This window comes from Microtus ochrogaster, chromosome 7 (assembly GCF_000317375.1).
Source record: "Microtus ochrogaster isolate Prairie Vole_2 chromosome 7, MicOch1.0, whole genome shotgun sequence".
Taxonomy (NCBI): domain Eukaryota; kingdom Metazoa; phylum Chordata; class Mammalia; order Rodentia; family Cricetidae; genus Microtus; species Microtus ochrogaster.
Window position 1 is genome coordinate 53557134 of NC_022014.1, and position 18487 is coordinate 53575620.

At 43.9% G+C, this 18487-nt stretch overlaps 1 protein-coding gene across 1 annotated transcript in view; it reads left to right on the forward strand.

Annotated features, from left to right (window-relative positions):
• The window catches only part of Abcc1 (ATP binding cassette subfamily C member 1), a 164143-nt gene extending 146068 nt beyond the window's left edge, over positions 1-18075 (forward strand). The window contains exons 24-31 of the mRNA XM_013347480.2: positions 9917-10116; positions 11008-11134; positions 11970-12071; positions 12459-12605; positions 13731-13889; positions 15131-15297; positions 15975-16169; positions 16645-18075. Of these exons, the coding sequence (XP_013202934.1) occupies positions 9917-10116; positions 11008-11134; positions 11970-12071; positions 12459-12605; positions 13731-13889; positions 15131-15297; positions 15975-16169; positions 16645-16753 (1206 nt within the window). The 3' untranslated portion in view covers positions 16754-18075. The remainder of the gene's footprint in view (positions 1-9916; positions 10117-11007; positions 11135-11969; positions 12072-12458; positions 12606-13730; positions 13890-15130; positions 15298-15974; positions 16170-16644) is intronic.
• The last annotated feature ends 412 nt before the right edge of the window (positions 18076-18487 follow it).

Genomic DNA, 18487 nt, shown 5'->3' on the forward strand with positions numbered 1-18487 from the left:
GGGGGGGGAATGGCAATGTAAACTAACACCTGGGGGCACCTGCTGTTGTCCCAGCACTCAGGGAACTCAAGACAGGAGTGTGTAATGTTATAATCAGGGACTCTTCTTCCATTTTCCAGCTGCCCAGGTCCGAATAATCACACAAAACCTATGTTAATTACAACACTGTTTGGCTGAAGGCTTAGGCGTATTTCTACCTAGCTCTTATATCTTAAATTAATACATTTCTATTAATCTATGTATTGTCATGAGGCTATGGCTTACTGGAAAGGTTCTGGTGTCCTTCTTCAGTGTCTGCCTGAATCTGCCTTCTTTCTCCCTGCATTCATTTTAGTTTTTCAACCAAGCTCTATTCTGCTCTGCCATAGGCCAAAGCAGCTTCTTTATTATTATTATTGTTATTGTTATTATTTTATTACTTAAAAAATACCAATCCAAATTCCCACTCCCTCCTCTCCTCCCACTCCCCTCCTACTCCCTCCACAGGCCCTCCCACCCCACTCCCCTCCAGTCTTAAGAAAGGGCCATGCACCCCTCCCTATGGAAAGTCTAAGGCCCTCCCTATTACATCGAGGTTGAGCAAGGCTTACATCCAAAGAGAATAGGATCCCAAGAAGCCAGTACAAGCCATAGAGACAAATCCCAGTGTCACTCTCAGTGGCCGCTCAGTCTGCCCCAATTGTCAACCCCCTTCAGAGTTGACTCCCAGTCTACTTGGAGTTGGTGAACTACCATTAGCTCAGGTAAACTGTCTCAGTGGATGAACCCGTCATGGTCTTGAATTCCTTGCTCATACTCTCACTCCTTCCACTCTTCAACTGGATTTTTGGAGCTCAGTCCAGTGCTCTGATGTGGGTCATTGCCTCTGTTCCCATCTGTTGTTGGACAAAGGTTCTATGGTGATATTTAAGATAATCATCAGTCTGACTACAAGGTAAGGCCAGTTTAGACACTCTCTCCTCTATTGCTTAGGGTCTTAGCTGGGGTCATCCCTGTGGGTTCTTGGGAATTTTTCTGGAGCCAGGTTTCTTGCTACCTCCCTAATAGCTCCTTCAATCAAGATATCTCTTTCCTTGCTCTTGTATCTGTCCTTCCTCCATCTTGACCATCCCATTCCCTCAAGTTCTCCTCCAACTCCCCTTTTCCCATTCCTTCTACCTCCTGCCCCCCTGCTCCCAAATTTTTGTTTTTTAATTGGGTTATTTAGAATTTTAATGTCTAATTTCTTGAGTTCTTTATATATTTTAGAGATCAGTCCTTTGTCTGATGTGGGGTTGGTGGAGATTTTTTTCCCCATTCAGTAGGCTGCCTTTTTGTCTTGTTGACTATTTCCTTTGCACTACAGAAGCTTCTCAGTTTCAGGAGGTCCCATTTATTCACTGTTGCTTTTATTGTCTGTGCCGCTGGGGATATATTTAAGAAGTGGTCTCCTGTACCCATGCATTGAAGAATACTTTCCACTTTCTCCTCTTAGGTTCAGTGTGGTTGGATTTATATTGAGGTCTTTAATCCACTTGGAGTTTTGTGCATGGCGAACCATATGGATCTGTTTTCATTCTTCTACAGGTCAGCATTTGTTGAAGATGCTTTCCTTTTTTTCCATTGTATAATTTTTGCTTCTTTGTCAAAAATCAGGTGTTCGTAGATGTGTGGATTAATATCTGGGTCTTCAATTTGATTCCATTGGTCAATGTCTCTGTTCTTATGCTAATACCAAGCTATTTTCATTACTGTAGCTCTGTAATAGAGCTTGATGTCAAGGATGGTGAGGCCTCTGGAAGTTCCTTTATTGTATAGGATTGTTTTGGCTATCCTGGGTTTTTTGTTTTTCCATATGAAGTTGATTATTGTTCTTTCAAGGTCTGTGAAGAATTGTGTTGGGATTTTTTGTTGTTGTTGTTGTTTTGTTTTTTTGTTTTTCGAGACAGGGTTTCTCTGTGGCTTTGGAACCTGTCCTGGAACTAGCTCTGTAGACCAGGCTGGTCTCGAACTCACAGAGATCCACCTGCCTCTGCCTCCCAAGTGCTGGGATAAAAGCCGTGTGCCACCATCGCCCGGCTGTGTTGGGATTTTGATGGGGATTGCATTGAATCTATAGATTGCTTTTGGTAAGATTGCCATTTTTACTATGTTGATTCTTCCTATCCAAGAGCATGGGAGGTCTTTCCATTTTTTTGGTATCCTCTTCAATTTCTGTCTTCAAAGACTTAAAGTTCTTGTCAAATAGGTCTTTCACATCCTTTGTTAGTGTTACCCCAAGATATTTTATGCTATTTGTGGCTATCATGAAGGTGAAGTTTCTCTGATTTCCCTCTCGTTTTCTTTATCTTTTGTGTATAGGAAGGCAACTGATTTTTTGGAGTTGATCTTGTATCCTGCCACATCACTGAAGGTGTTTATCAGCTGTAGGAGTTCTCTGGTAGAGTTTTTGGGGTCACTGATATACACTATCATATCATCTGCAAATAACAAAATTTTGACTTTTTCCTCCAATTTGAATCCCCTTGATCTCCTTATGTTGTCTTATTGCTATTGCTAAAGCTTCAAGAAATATATTGAAGAGATATGGAGAGAGCACACAGCCTTGTCTTGTTCCTGATTTTAGTGGAATCGCTTTTTCTCCCCATTTAATTTGATATTAGCTGTCGGTTTGCTATATATTGCCTTCACCATATTTAGATATGATCCTTGTATCACTAATCTCTCCAAGACCTTTATCATGAAGGGGTGTTGAATTTTGTCAAATGCTTTTTCAGCATCTAATGAAATGATCCATATGGTTTTTTCTTTCAGTTTATTTATATGATGGATTACATTAATAGATTTTTTTATGTTGAACCAGCCCTGCATCTCTGACATGAAGCCTACTTGATCATGATGGATAATTTTTTTTGATGTGTACTTGAATTCGATTTGCCAATATTTTATTGAGAATTTTTGCATCCATGTTCATGAGTGAGATTGGTCTGTAATTCTCTTTCATGGTTGAGTCTTTGTGTGGTTTTGATATCAGGTTAACTGTAGCTTCATAAAAAGAGTTTGGCAATGAGCCTTCTGTTTCTGTTATGTGGAACACTTTGAGGAGTATAGGTATTATTAGCTCTTCTTGAAAGTTTTTGTAGAACTATGCACTAAAACCATCTGGCCCTGGGCTTTTTTTGGTTGGGAGGTTTTTGATTACAGCTTCTATCTGCTCTCGACTTACAGGTCTATTTAAATTGTTCACCTGGTCTTGTTTTAATTTTGATATATGGTATCTATCTAAAAAATTGTCCATTTCTTTTACATTTTCCAATTTTGTGGAGTACATCTTTTTGTAGTAGGACCTAATGATTCTCTGAATTTCCTCAGTGTCTGTTGTTATGTCCCCCTTTTCATTTCTGATCTTGTTGATTTGGTTGTTCTCTCTTTGCCTTTTGATTAGTTTGGATAAGGGTTTTCCAATCTTGTTGATTTTTCTCAAAGAACTGGCTCATTGTTTCATTGATTCTTTGTATGGTTTTCTGTGTTTCTATTTTGTTGATTTCAGCCCTCAATTGATTATTTCCTGTCTTTTCCTCCTCCTGGGTGAGTCTGCTGCTTGTTTTTCTAGAGCTTTCAGGCATGCTGTTAATTCTCTAATGTGAGCTTTCTCTGTTTTCTTTATGTGGGCACTTAGTGCTATGAACTTTCCTCTTAGCACTGCTTTCATAGTGCCCCATAGGTTTGGATATGTTGTGCCTTTATTTTCATTGAATTCAAGGAAAGTTTTAATTTATTTATTTCTTCCTTGAGCCAGGGGTGGTTCAGTAGTTGACAGTTCAATTTCCATGAGTTTGTAGGCTTTCCAGGGGTGGAATTGTTGTTAAATTCTGACTTTACTCCATGGTGATCCGATAAGACACAGGTGTTTACTCCAATTTTTTTGTATCTTTGGATGTTTGCTTTGTTACCGATTATGTGATCAATTTTCAAGAAGGTTCCATGAGGTGCTGAGAAGAAGGTATATTCTTTTTGTTTGGGTGGAATGTTCTATAGATGTCTGTTAAGTCCATTTGCTTCATTACATCTGTTAGTTCTCTTATTTCTCTGTTAAGTTTCTGTCTGGTTGACCTGTCCATGGGTGAGAGAGGAGTGTTGAGATCTCCATTATTTGTTTGTGGGGTTTGATGTGTGATTTCAGTTTTAGTAATGTTTCTTGTACATATGTGGGTACTCTTGTATTAGGGGCGTAGATATTCAGGATTGAGACTCCATCTTGATGAATTGTTCCTGTTATGAGTATAAACTTTCCTTCTCCATCTCTTCTGATTTATTTCAGTTTGAAATAAATTTTGTTAGATATTAAGGTAGCCACCCCCACTTGTTTCTTAGGTCCATTTGATTGGAAAACCTTTTTCCTAACCCTTTACTCTGAGGAAGTGTCTGTCTTTGAGGTTGAGGTGTGTTTCTTGTAAACAGCAGAATGCTAGATCCTGTTTTTATATCTATTCTCTTAGCCTGTGTCTTTTTATAAGTGAATTGAGTCCATTGATATTAAACGATATTAATGAGAAGTCATTGTTAACTCCGGTTATCTTTCGGGAGCAGTGTTTGTATGTTTCCCTTCTTTGGGTTATACTGGTGGGGGGTTTATCAGATGTCTGTGTTATTGTGGGTGTAGTTAACTCCTTGGGTTGAGGTTTTTCTGTAAGGCTGGGTTTTTGGATATGTATTGTTTAAATCTGTTTTTGTTATTGAATATCTTGTTTTCTTCATCAATGGTGAATGAAAGCTTTGCTGGGTATAGTAGTCTGTGCTTGCATCTGTGGTCTCTTAGTGTCTGCAGCACATCTATCCAGGATCTTCTGGCTTTCATGGTTTTCATTGAGAAGTCACATGTAATTCTGTTAGGTTTACCTTTATATGTTTCTTGACCTTTTTCCTTTGCAGCTCTTAATATTCTTTCTTTGTTTTGTATGTTTTGTGTTTTGATTATTATATGATGAGGGGATTTTTTTTGATCCTGTCTATTTGGTGTTCTGTGGGCTTCTTGTTCCTTCATTGGGGTATTTTTCCGTAGGTTGGGAAAGTTTTCTTCTATAATTTGTTGAGTATATTTTCTGTGCTTTTGAGCTGGAGTTCTTCTTTTTCATCTACCCCTATTATTCTTAGGTTTGGTCTTTTCATGGTGTCCCAGATTTCCTGAATGTTTTGTGTTAAGAATTTGTTGTATTTAGTGTTTTCTTTGACCAATGAGTCTATTTCCTCAATGGTATCTTCAGTGTTTGAGATTCTTTCTTCTATCTCTTGAATTCTGTTGGTTATACTTGTCTCTGTAGTTTCTGTTCGTTTACCCAGAGTTTCCAAATCCAGAATTCCCTCGGTTTGTGTTTTCTTTATTGCCTTTATTTCAGTGTTCAAATCTTGAACTGTTTCCTTCACCTGTTTGATTGCTTTTTCTTGGGTTTCTTTGAGGGATTTATTAATTTCTTCCAGCTTTCTGTTTGTCTTCTCCTCTATTTCTTTAAGGGAGTTTTCCACTTCCTCTTTAAAGGTCTCCATCATTTTCATAAAGTTATATTTAAAGTCATTTTCTTCTACATCTTCTGTGTTAGGATGATCAAGTCTTCCTTTTATCTGTCTGCTGGGTTCTGGTGTTACCATGTTGTTTTTTTAGGATGTTGGAGGAATTCTTGCATTGGTGCCTACCCATCTCTTCCTTCAAATGAAGCCAGCAGTCTCTTGGCTTCTTGGTCCAATCCTTGCTGTGTCTGTCTCTTAGGTCTACTCAGTATTGGCACAGGTTGTGTTTGGCAGGGAAAGGCAGGTTGGGTGTGGGGTGGATTGAGGGCTAATAGGGAAGCTCCCTGCTGGCAGCTCTTCTGTCTTCCAAGTATGGATGCAGGATATATGGCAGGGTTCCAGGAAGCTTGCACGGAACTGCAGGTTGGGGGCAGGGTGGATTGAAGGCTAGCAGGCAAGCACTCTTCTGGCAGCTAGAAATGTCGAGGGATGTCCTATGTTCCCCAAGTTTGGGCACAGGATGTATGGCAGGGTTCCAAGGAGCTCGCAGGGAACCAAGCAGCTTCTTTATAAAACCATATATAATATATATTATATTATATATAATATATATAAAACCATATATAATATAATATATAACCATATATAAAATATATAACCATATATATTATATTATATTATATTACATTATATTATATTATATATAATAAACCATATTCACAGCATACAGAGGAGAGTCCCACATCAGAAAGTTCACAGCTACATAGCAAACCTTGACTCAAAATCAAAACAAAAAAGTAAAAATACCAAATTGTGGATTCTTGTCACATAGAGTCTGGGGACCTTGGTATTGCTGTCTCGTACCTGGACCCCATCACACTTCAGGTCATTGACATTACCATAAAGAAAGATGGAATTGTAGGGTGAAAGTCCATCTTTGGACTTGCCTTGTCGCTTCTTTAAATCAGTGCTGGCTGTTTACTGGCTGCATTTCCCAAAATGTGGTAAATGTGCTCATGCTGCCTGGAAAGCTTCTTGCAGGCTCCATTTCAAAAGAGGCACAGTGTAACACTGGAAACTAGAAATGACATGACCTCAAAACCCCTTGAGGGTACAGCGCTTGCCTCACAAGCTTGAGTACATGAGTTTGATCCCTAGAAAAGCCAAGCCTGATGACCAAGCAGTACCCATGTGTGGAAGGTGTTTTGCCATAGTCACCCACAGCTGCTGTCATTTCTATGGTACTGTGGCAAAATACCTGACCTAAACAACTCAAGGGAGGAGATTTTCTTCTGTTCACAGTTTTAGTGCTGTCTGTTTATGTTGGTAGGGAGAGCGTGGCATGGTCAGGAAGCAGAAGATGTTTGTGCTAGCTTCCTTTTTATTTATCCAGACTTCATCCAGACTCCCAGAATGAGATGGTGGCTCTCACATTCAGGGCAGGTCTTCTGGCCTCAGTTAATCCTCTCTGAAAAATTCCTCACTTGTACTCAAAAGTGTGCTTCTTTGATCTTTTTGGTGGCTTTTAATCAATGCTCCAGTCACTATTACAACTGTATTTGCGTAGCACACAAATAGGTGTACTACTAAAGGTGACTTTGAGATGGATGTATTTATTGGTGCTCACAGTGACTGTCCTTCTCTGAGAAAGGTCTAATCATCATACTCAATTCTATCTATTGTAGGCAGATTTTCTTTCCTGCCACCCTGTTCTCAAACAGCCACACAGGCTTATTATTAATTGCAAATGCTTGGCCAATAGCAGTTGGCCAATACCAAGCTCAGGGGCTCAGGGTTGTCACTAGCTAACTTTTACATTTTAAATTAACCCATATTTCTTATCTACACTCTATTACCTGGCTTGGTACCTTTTCTCAGTATAGCAAGTTTATCTCCTACTTCCTCTGCTTCTCCTCATGACTCCTGAGACTCCTCCTCTTCTTTCTCATGCTCTCTTTTTGTCTGCCAGTCCTGCCTAAACTCTACCTGTCCAGTTATTTGTCAGTCAGCTTCTTTATTAAACCAGTCACAGTGACATATATTCACACAGTATAAAGGAATATTCCACGATCTGTCTGTCTGTCTGTCTGTCTACCTACTATCTTCATTTTGTGGTTCTGGGAATGGAAACTAAAGTGTTAGACCAGTGTCTTCCACTTGCTCATGCTCCCCTGCCCCACATCCCCTTTATACATTTAATTCTAGGCACTTCTTAATCTTTCTATTCATATTATTCTCAATAAATTAAATTCTCATGACTGTGATAAAAACTCAATGACCAAGACACCTTATCAAAGGAGGGTTTATTTGGGCTTCCAGTTCCAGAGGGAGAAAAGTCCATCACCATCACATCTGGGAGTCATGAACACAAGTACCATCTGTGATGGCAGGAACTGCTGAGAGCTTACATCTTGAACTATGAGAAAAGACAGCAGACAGGGAATGGTACATGGCTTTTAAAACCTCAGATCTTGCCCCAGTGACATTCTTCCTCCAGCAAGGCCATGCCTGCTAAATCTACCCAAATAGTGCCACCAACTAGGGGCCAAGTGTTCACACTTTTAAGCCTGTGAGGCACATTTTTACTCAAACCACCTTAGTCAGTATACTTTACTTTTGCAGATAGGACTTGCTCAGCTCTTGCTGCACAAACCTGATTCTCACATCCCAAGATGGAAAGAGAGAACCTCTCTGACCTCCACACATGCATTCTGGCATGGGTGTGCATATATACTGCTCATGCATACACCGTGAACACATACACAAACTCATCATCATTATCGTATAAGAGTTAAAGTTAAAAAATGACAAGTGCTTTTCCTAAGAAACTTATGTAATAGGTAAAACTGCCGAATTCAGCTAGGCTGGAACATGGTTGCTGTTTGAGTGCTTGTTTGGTGTTCATGGCAACTGCTGGGCACACTGCTGAGGGCTACTTTTGCTGTGATGAAACACCATAACAAAAAGCAACTTGAGAAGGAAGGGGTTAATTGCATTCACCATTCCATATGACAGAGAGGACAGGTACTCAAGCAGGGCAGGAACCTGGAGGCAGGAGCTGATGCAGAGCCATGGAGGGTACTGCTTGTTCCTCATGGCTTTCTCACCCTGCTTTCTTTTAGAACCCAGGGCACCAGCCCCCAGCCCAGGGTTACTTCCTCCCCCCCGCCCCCGCACACACAGTGGACTGGGCCCTCCCCACCAATCATTAATTAAGAAAATCCCCTAAAGAAGTCATTTTCTCAGTTGATGTTTCATTCTCTCATATGACTTTAGCGTGTGTGAAGCTAACATAAAACTAGCCAGCACACCTATATAGTTCTGTGTATATAAGGGTTGATGCCTTTGTAGTCTTTTTTTTTTTTTTCATCCCGTTTGGCATTTTCGGAGACTAAGCAACTCTTGTCTCCTTTTCTCTCAGTGGGGTCACTCCTGTCCCTTGCTAACTTGGCCCCTACTCTTTGTACCTGGCGCTGCCTCCTGCTGACCTGTGCTTGTCACCCTATAGAATGAAGACCAATGTCAATTCCTTTCTGTGGCCCCATCCCTGTCAGCTAGGATCAGAAGAGGTGGCCCTCCCCAAAGAAGAGCACATCAGTTGGGTGTCTAGTGCCAAAGGGTCAGCCCTGAAAACATACATATAGGTACCATTTGGACTCACAGGCTCTATCTAGGAATGTATATATGTTTACACACACTTACAGACATGCAGTAATGATGAGGGAAAGAAGAGACCATGAATTGGAAGAGAATAGGGATGGGCATATGGGAGGGCATGGAGTTGCCATGTGTGTGAAACTGCTGACACAGGCAGTTGCTCCTGGTTTAGTGGCATCCACAGGGTTCCATGCTTGACATGTATGTATGTGAGACATGTGCAGTGAGTGTGCATATAGCCATGTGAGACTCACAAAGAAGAACCATACTGGTTCTTACCTGCTGTCCTCATAGTCTACTGTGCAAAATGGCTTTAGTGTTGCTATTATACAGAAGAAGCCAAGGCTAAGAGAGCTCAGTAACCTGGCCTGGATTTCTGTGGTAGTAGCAAATGAAGACTAAAGAGGTCTGCCAGTCACAAAGCGTCTTTCTGAACCTGTACTGTTGGGAGAGGAAAGCCCCAAACATTTAGAGCTTCTGAGAGACCAGGCAGTCTGGAGGTCATTTCATCCTGCTGCTGCTTAGGCACGGACCCAAAGAGGAGGCCACTTTTACCCCTTTGTCTCCACGCAAGAGCAAGAAAGAGCACTGCCTAGGTTGGAAAATGGGATATGCATCCAAGAAACTGTGGCTACTGTCACTGACATTCCTGTTCCACAGTTCACCAGGAAAGCAGCCCATCTCCAGGGGTCAGCCACTTCTAAGCTTCTCCCAGAATATCCCAGGAGGATGGCATGAGGGGCTAGCACTGATTCTGTGTCTCTCTCTCCCACAGAGGTTCTATGTGGCCTCCTCCCGACAGCTCAAGCGCCTCGAGTCTGTTAGCCGTTCCCCTGTGTACTCACACTTCAACGAGACCTTGCTGGGGGTCAGTGTCATCCGTGCCTTTGAGGAGCAGGAGCGGTTCATTCGTCAGAGTGACCTAAAAGTGGATGAGAACCAGAAGGCCTACTACCCCAGCATCGTGGCCAACAGGTGGGTGCAGTGGTCAGTAGGATAGAGGAAGCCAGCCGAGTGCCCAGTCCCTCAGCCTCTGTTTCTTCTGGGAGAGAAATGGAAACAGCGGGGCACATGCCTGAAGGAAGATTACCATGAGTCTGAGGTTCCCTTGATTACCTGGCAAATTCCAGGCCAGCTAGACTATAGAATGAGATTTTGTCTAAAAAATAAAGCAGCCTGGGGGCTGGAGAACTAGCCTGGTGGCTGATATTGCTTGCTTTGCAAGCATGAGAACCCACATTTTTGTCCCCACATAATCTTAGCATTGTGGGGTGCAGGTGGGGGGTGGTCCTAAGAGCTCAGTGTCCAACTTTGTAAATAGCAGCTTGTTTCTTCCTCACATTGAGGTTTATCTCTTGCCAAGGGACTGACTTTATTTACTTATTTTATAATTATTATTGCTATTATTCTGTGGTGATGGCTATCAAACCCAGGGCCCTGTGCATGGCAGGCCAGTGACCCAGCAATGAGCTCTGCCCCAGCCCACGATGCCTGTTTACAGACAGCAGTGCTTCCTGTAGTCGATGACAACTTCGCAATTTCCAGGGAATTGTTTCTTGATATTAAAGATTTCCTAAGAAAAAGTCAAACTTTCCAAAGGCAAACTTGAGTTTCCAGGGTGGAGGTTGCTCTTGAGAATTCTATTTTAGTCCCTAGGCAAGCCAGACTCATGAAGTCCTATGGGCCCTGGGCACCACCCCCAGCCCCAGTTCTCATATCTTGGATAAGTGTCACCCACAAGGCCTTTCTCTAGAAGTGCTTGGAAATTAGCCCAGATGGCAGATGAGCTTAGCTCTGTACCATGAGCTTAAAACTGTGCGTCTGTCTGTCTGTCTGTCTGATATACTCCTACATATCTCCTTACAGGTGGCTCGCTGTGCGTCTTGAGTGTGTGGGCAACTGTATCGTGTTGTTCGCTGCCCTGTTTGCTGTCATATCCCGTCACAGCCTCAGCGCTGGCTTGGTGGGCCTCTCGGTGTCTTACTCATTGCAGGTAGAAGGCTCTTTCTTGGGTTGAATGTTCTCCCCATGGCAACCAGATTTTGAGTTTCTAGACCTTGGCTTTGGGTACCTGCACGAATGGGAAAAGGAGAGGGCTTGAATGGAGTTTATGGGAATCCTGACACGTGGCCTGCATTCTTCACCATTCAGAAGATTCTCAGTGGCTTTGATGCTTTCAAAGCTATGAATTTCCCTGAGTTCTGTGTTAGTTCCATCTCATGATGTTCATCATACTGAGTTAAAAATATTTTCTTTGTGTGGTTAAGATGGGGTATTACTCTGTAGCCTAGAACTTGGCATAATTCTGCGTCTTCAATCTTTGGAGCACTGGGTTTAATTACGGACCCACCACATGAAAATCACCCAGTTTCAAAATATTTTCCAGTTTCCTATATGACTTCTCTTTCTTTCTGCCTTTCTTTTCTGTCTTCTCTCTCTTCCCTCCCTCCCTCCCTCCCTTCTTCCTTTTCTTCCCCCCTTCTCTTTCTTCCATCCACAATGCAGATGTCAGAGGACAACTCTGTGGAGTCATTTTCTCTTGTTGCATCTTTACATGGCCCTGGAGGGTGGAACTCAGGTTGCCAGGCTTGCTCAGCAAGTGCTTTGCCCACAGAGCCACCTCACAGCTCTTGGCTGCTTTCTGACAACTTGTGTGAACCATGTGTCACCTTGAAAGGTGTGATTCCTAAGAGGTGCAGTGTGTCCACTCTGGTGATGGCTCTGTAGGTCACTCATTTCTGTATCTGTGTGAATGATATGATGCATACTTAATGAAAATGAAGCCACGCTTTCCCCAAGAGACCCCACATGGCTCTCTCCATTGGCAGATAACTTCCTATTTGAACTGGCTGGTTCGAATGTCCTCTGAGATGGAGACCAACATCGTGGCTGTGGAGAGACTCAAAGAGTATTCTGAAACAGAGAAGGAGGTAAGGCAGGCTTCAGTCTGGCCCCTTAGCCTTGGCCTTTCAGAAACCCTTTGGGTGTCTTCTGCTTACTCAGAGGGTGAACTATGTGTCTGCCAGGCCCTCTTGGGCTTTTCCTGTCTGCTTTTAACACTTATTAAGAACCATCTTGTTTTAGAGGAAAATATCCCTTAGTAAGTATAAGTAACACAGCCCACAGGTATCCTGGGGAAAACAGGGAAACAATGAGGACAATTTTCCTCATAAGTTGAGGAATTAAGCATGAATGAATTGATTGGAAGTGTGAGATAGCTCAGTGGGTGAAGAGTTCAGACCCCAGAACCCACATAAAAGACTGTTCTTGGCAGCTTGCACTTGCCAGTTTCTCTTATCCCTCTTCTTGTGATCCAGGCTCCCTGGCAAATCCAGGAGACAGCTCCACCCAGCACCTGGCCCCATTCGGGCCGTGTAGAGTTCCGGAACTACTGCTTGAGGTATCGAGAGGACTTGGACTTGGTTCTCAAGAACATAAACGTCACCATCGAGGGTGGAGAAAAGGTGGGCATGCGCCGTCCTCTGTTCCATTGACTTAGGGTCCAGCATGAACTCTCCACTGTGGGATTGAGGTGCTTTTACAGGGAGGAATCATGGGAATAAAAGATGCTGAGTGTATTCAACAGGTGAACGACACCCCCAGACATGCAGATACGTTTTTTGAAAACATTTGCGTGAACTATAAATACTAAAAAAAAAATCTGTGATCCATAAAATGGTCCCTCTGCTTTTCTTGGATGGTTGGAACATGTAGCAGTTCTGCCCACCCCCCTGCAGGTCTGTCTAGAAGAATCTAGCCCTCCAGCTCACCCCAGCTCCTCCTGTGTGTCCCTTTACTGGAGTTTGTAAACTCTAGAGTAATAAAGTGATACCACCATCCCAGAACAGCTTATGGGGACATAGAGCTCCAAGCTCTTCCTGGAGGGCATTCAAGACCATGACCCATAGAACTTTCTCAGACACTTGGTCAGGGATTACCCTAGGCATTTGCATACTGTAATATTGAATTGTTAAATTGTCCATCCACATGTGTCCAAGTGTTCTCTTTCCATGAGGAAAATCTCTGAGTCTTATGGGCATTCATGCATGGGTGCTGAGCGGTGATAACTGTGGAGGAGCCTACTCAAGCCCAGATGTAAAAGAGAGGAGAAAGACCTATCATTGGACATTGGGAATGTTAGCCATTGATCAGGAACTGGGGTACTTGGACCGTATCAGAGAAGTTCAGGGGCTTTGCTTGAATCTGAGGTATAGTCATGGCTTCAGGAATGAATTCCCATCAGAGGAGAGAGGAACCATGTGGGAAGCCAGGAAGCACCTCATTATTTTCCGACTCTCTCTAATTGAACATAGCACAACTAAACATTCCTCTATCTGCACCCTATTCCTCTGAGCATCTCTTCTGACTTATGAAAAGTCCTTAGCCTCTGTGAAGCAAAGGGCATCTTTTCCAACCTTTTGTCAAAGTAGCCCCTGAAGAAGGGTCTTGGAGAAGCAGGGTGGGGAGGGGTAAGCACTGTAGTGGAAGCTAGATCAACCAGATGACCACGGCTCTGACCCAGCCACCTGCTGGGAGAACCTTGAGTCTGCAGCATTCCCACATCACCACAGCTTCTTCCTGTTCTGCAGGTTGGCATTGTGGGCCGTACAGGAGCTGGGAAGTCATCACTCACCCTGGGTTTGTTCCGGATCAATGAGTCTTCAGAAGGGGAGATCATCATCGATGGGGTGAACATTGCTAAGATTGGCCTACACAACCTGCGATTCAAGATCACCATTATCCCCCAGGTGGGCAAGGCTGGTGGGTCCTGCACACACTGAAGCCACACCCTCTGTATTCATAGACTCTGCCAACTGTAGATGGAGAGTAATAAATATATTTGCATTCATGTATTTATTGGGAGTAGGGGAGTATGCAGACCATGCATATGAATTGACAGTCTGCAGGAGTCAGTTCTCTCCTCTGCGTGTGTATTCTGAGGATCAAATTCAAGGCCATCAGGCTTGGTTGCATGTAGTCACAAAACCCATGATTAGTTTTTCTTTTTCCAGATTTAGCATCTGCACTTAATATCATACATAGACTTTTACCCCCAAGTGATGGTCAGCTATTTTCCTAGTATTTTCTTAGTGTTAGATAGTACATGGCTGTATATAGGAACTGTGAACAGGTGATGTGAAAATGCTCTACTGTTTCATACAGAGACCCAGAGCATCTGAGGATTTTGGTGATAATAACTCTGTCTTCTCTGCCAGTTGCAGGAGTCAGTGTCTTAATCTCTAACACTTTTGGAGCTATGCTGCAAATAAGAATTTTCTAAACCATTCCCTGTGGGCAAGAGTTCCCTACTGCATTGCTTGTGGCTGTGATTTTTCTTTGTTTCTCTGAGTCTTTCCTGCAGATGGGGTTGAGTGACAGCATCAGTTACATCTCTGTTGCTGTGATGAAATAACACCACTAAAAGCAACAGAGAATTGGCATATTGAAAGTTTGGAGAAGTTTTGAAAAAAAAGTTTTGGTCTGGTTACGCAGGGTTTTCCAGACATTTTCTGTTCACAGAGTTCATGCTCTGGAGGGACTCTGAGATCTCTTCCTGTTCTAGTGTGAACATCTCATATCTTATATTGGTGAGCTTTCCTTGTTCAGTGTGGTGTGATTGCCATGTACTGTTAGTTACTTTTTTGATAGTTGTGCCAGAATCCTTGAATCATCTGCAGGGAAGAGAGGTTCAGAGTATCACAGGGTTGCTGTCCATCATAGTGGGGAAAGCAAGGTCACGCAGTAGGTGTGTGCGGTGGTGACATCAAGCAACCAGGAAGCAGGGACCCAGCCAGTATCAGAGCCAAGACTAAGCTTCAGAGGACTGCCCTCAGAAACCTGCTTTTTTCAGACAGGCTCCACCTCCTTAAAAGCTCCACAACATCCCAAAATGACACCACCAACTGTTGAACAAGTGCTCAAAACATCAGGCTTTGTGGAACATTCTAGATTCAGACCCTCATACATGCTATCTGCTGTTCTTGCACAGGATCCTGTTTTGTTCTCGGGTTCTCTCCGCATGAACCTGGACCCTTTCAGTCAGTATTCTGATGAAGAAGTCTGGATGGCCCTGGAGCTTGCTCACCTGAAAGGCTTTGTGTCAGCTTTGCCCGACAAGCTGAATCATGAGTGTGCAGAAGGTGGAGAGAACCTGAGGTAGGCAGGCAGGGCCAGTGTGTGAAGATTCTTTCTTCTTGCCCCCATCACCAGGGCAACCAGCCTCCATTCTGCTTCAGACAGTGGTCAATCAATGACTGTGCTGCTGACCTTGACTGGGCTTATTCATGGGGAAAGGAAGGGGGTGCAGCTGACTGTTGGCTGATCTACTTGGCCTCAGTGGGATCAGTGCATCTGTTTTTCATCTTCCAGCAGACTTGCCCAGGTGTGCTGTCGTGGTGATGGCAGATGTGTAAGGGTGAACATGTCCATTCCCACGTTAGGCCTCTACTGGCCGTTCATTGGTCAGCATCCAGTTGACTAAAGCCAGGCTCATAGCTGAGCCCAGCCAGTGCTGAGTCTGCAGCAGCTCAAAGAGGTCATGGATAGTGAACTACCTTTGTTATCTACTCTGTCACCCACACCAGAATGGCCTGATACTTTGTGAATATTACCTCTGAGCCTTTTGTTGGGAATGATTCTAAGTCCATTTCCTGCTCACATGGAAGTAAAGCATGATTGATTAGTAATGTCTGTCACAAGCATGGACATGGGGAGCGGACTTGTTCTCCTGCCTAAAACCCACCCCCAGACTGTGCGCTGGCCTTCTCCCCTCCAAGCCTGGTTCAGGATCAGGGTAGTTTGAGCCCTGTCTCTGAGATTTTCTCCCTTTCTAGTGTCGGCCAGCGCCAGCTTGTGTGCCTGGCCCGGGCTCTGCTGAGGAAGACAAAGATTCTAGTGTTGGACGAGGCTACAGCAGCTGTGGACCTAGAGACAGATGACCTCATTCAGTCCACCATCCGGACACAGTTTGAAGACTGTACTGTGCTCACTATTGCTCATCGGCTTAATACCATCATGGACTATACAAGGTGAAGCCCTCAGAGTGGGTCTGTGGGCCTACAGGGTTGGTCCTGTTCACAGTCATGTTTGTTCATGCATCCGTCACCATTTTTAGGCTCAGGGGCAACACCAGTTGGTGGGACTATTCTGTCACGAGAAGAACAGGTTATCCAGGATTATTTCATTCAGCATATTTATATGCATGAGGGGTCTGCTATGTGCCCCATGTTATTCTGGACTCTGGGGTCACCTCTCAAACAAAGCTTAGGGAACATCTTAAGGACCAGGATACTTAATTAAAAGAGAGGGACAATGGACACAGCAACAAACATTGATGTCAGAGGGTGACATGTGCTAGGTACAAGTGATAACAAGGAGGTGGTAGGGTGGATACCCATCTCTCCAGCCCCTAGAGTTTGTAATACTTTCTGCAGGCAGGCAATCCCATAGACATCAAACACATCTCTTTGCATAATGCTCACATCTACATTTCTCCCCATGCAGGGTGATCGTCTTGGACAAAGGAGAAGTTCGGGAGTGTGGTACACCCTCTGAGCTCCTGCAGCACAGGGGCATCTTCTATAGTATGGCTAAGGATGCAGGCTTGGTGTGAGCTGGGCCCTGGCATGATGGTAAGAACTGTGGGGCCAGCATCCTAGTATCCAGGGATTAGCCATCAATCCTGGGAACCCAAGCCTCCCAGATAGAAACCAAAAAATAAAGAAAGAAAAAGAAAACCAAACTAAAAAGCAAAACGCACAAAGCAGCAGCCACCATCTGGCCCCCTTCTGGATCTGACCTTGAAGAAACTGGGAGACAGATGTACTCCACTTTAAACACAAGCCAGACCTTTGGTACCACTTGTGAGGTTCTCTGGAAGTTTACCCATGCTCCTGTAGGGCCTAGGGCAGCTGAACTGCTGGAGAAATTGCTGGTGTCAAACACACTAGTTAGTGACCAAACAGCTACTGCCTCATGTTTCTCCAGCCACATCCATGGATGCCAAGCCCTAGAGCCTCTTCTATCAGTTCCCATGGTCCTGCTGGTCCCAGAAGAGTGCTTCCTGTCTTCAGGCCTGCAGTTGAAAGCAAGGGAACAACAAGAACAAACAAAACAAACAACAAATACTGTTGCCTCAGAGTGATGTCTCCTTGCCTGCCATCTGGTCTTCAGGCACTCTGACACTTCCCTGCACCTAGTGCAGCTCTCACAGGACTTGCTTTAGGTGCAGCCTTGTGAGAAAGGACCTGAGCAGAAGGCTTTGAACCAGGCCAAGCAATACTCCCTTCACAGGGACTTACATCCTGACCGCCCCCATCCCTTCCTTGCTTTCTGCCTCTTCCTGTCCATTCCTCTCAGAAGGTCTGTAAGTAGTTATGAGCAGCAGAAGTCAGGAGCATGAGGGATGTGGTACCCACAGATGAGAAGAGTGGTACCAAAGACAGAGCCACAGTCCTTGTCACCCCAGCACAAGAAGAGAGCCGTTCACAAAAATGAATGATCCCCCCACGCTCACACCATTTTTAAGCACCGTTCCAGGGAGAAAGTCAGTGCCCAGAATTTGATATCTTGGGAGGAGGTACTGAACTCAGGGAGTAGCCACGCCCAGCTCTTCACTTGATCCTCAGTTTGAATTCTTCAGAGTGGTCCTCTAGGTGTTTGGGTTGCAGACCAAAGAGAGACCCCCCTGGGCAGCAAGAACTTGCTGCCAGCCACAGTTCATACTTGCTATGAATTTTGGCGCTGATTTCCTTTTTCTTGAGACAATTTCCTTTTTTCTTTAGGTGGCAATATATGTATTTATTATTTTTGTAAGTTGTACCATTCTTTCACGTTAAAGGACCCAGAGTTTTCCTGGGGGGTCTTTTTGTAATGACACTGGAAACGTGAATATTTACAAATAATTTGCAGTAAAGAAAAATATTTTATTTCTTTCTAAACAACCATCCTACTTCCTTTTGGGTACAGAGGTTTCCAACCTCCATTCTGGAAGAACCAGAATAGGAGAGCCATGTCACCACTGTTGTCAGAAGTTGCAGGGCAGGACTGGAGAGGTGGCTCAGCAGGTATGAGTGCTTGCTCCTCTCGCAGGGGACTGAGGTTCAGTTCCCAGCACCTGTGTCACTGGCTTCCAGGAGTCCAGTGCCCTCTTCCAGGCACACAAATTAAAAGTAAAATGAAATGGGGGAGACCAAGGTTAAGAGCTGCCTGGGGTCTGGCAGTGAGTCAGAATGGCATAGTACACAAATGCTTTGGTTTGAGTCCTGCTGTCATGTGACCCTGGGCAAGGCACTTAGACTGCGTGCCTCAGTTCTGTCTGTGTAAGGTGGCCAAGTTCAGGTTCTTA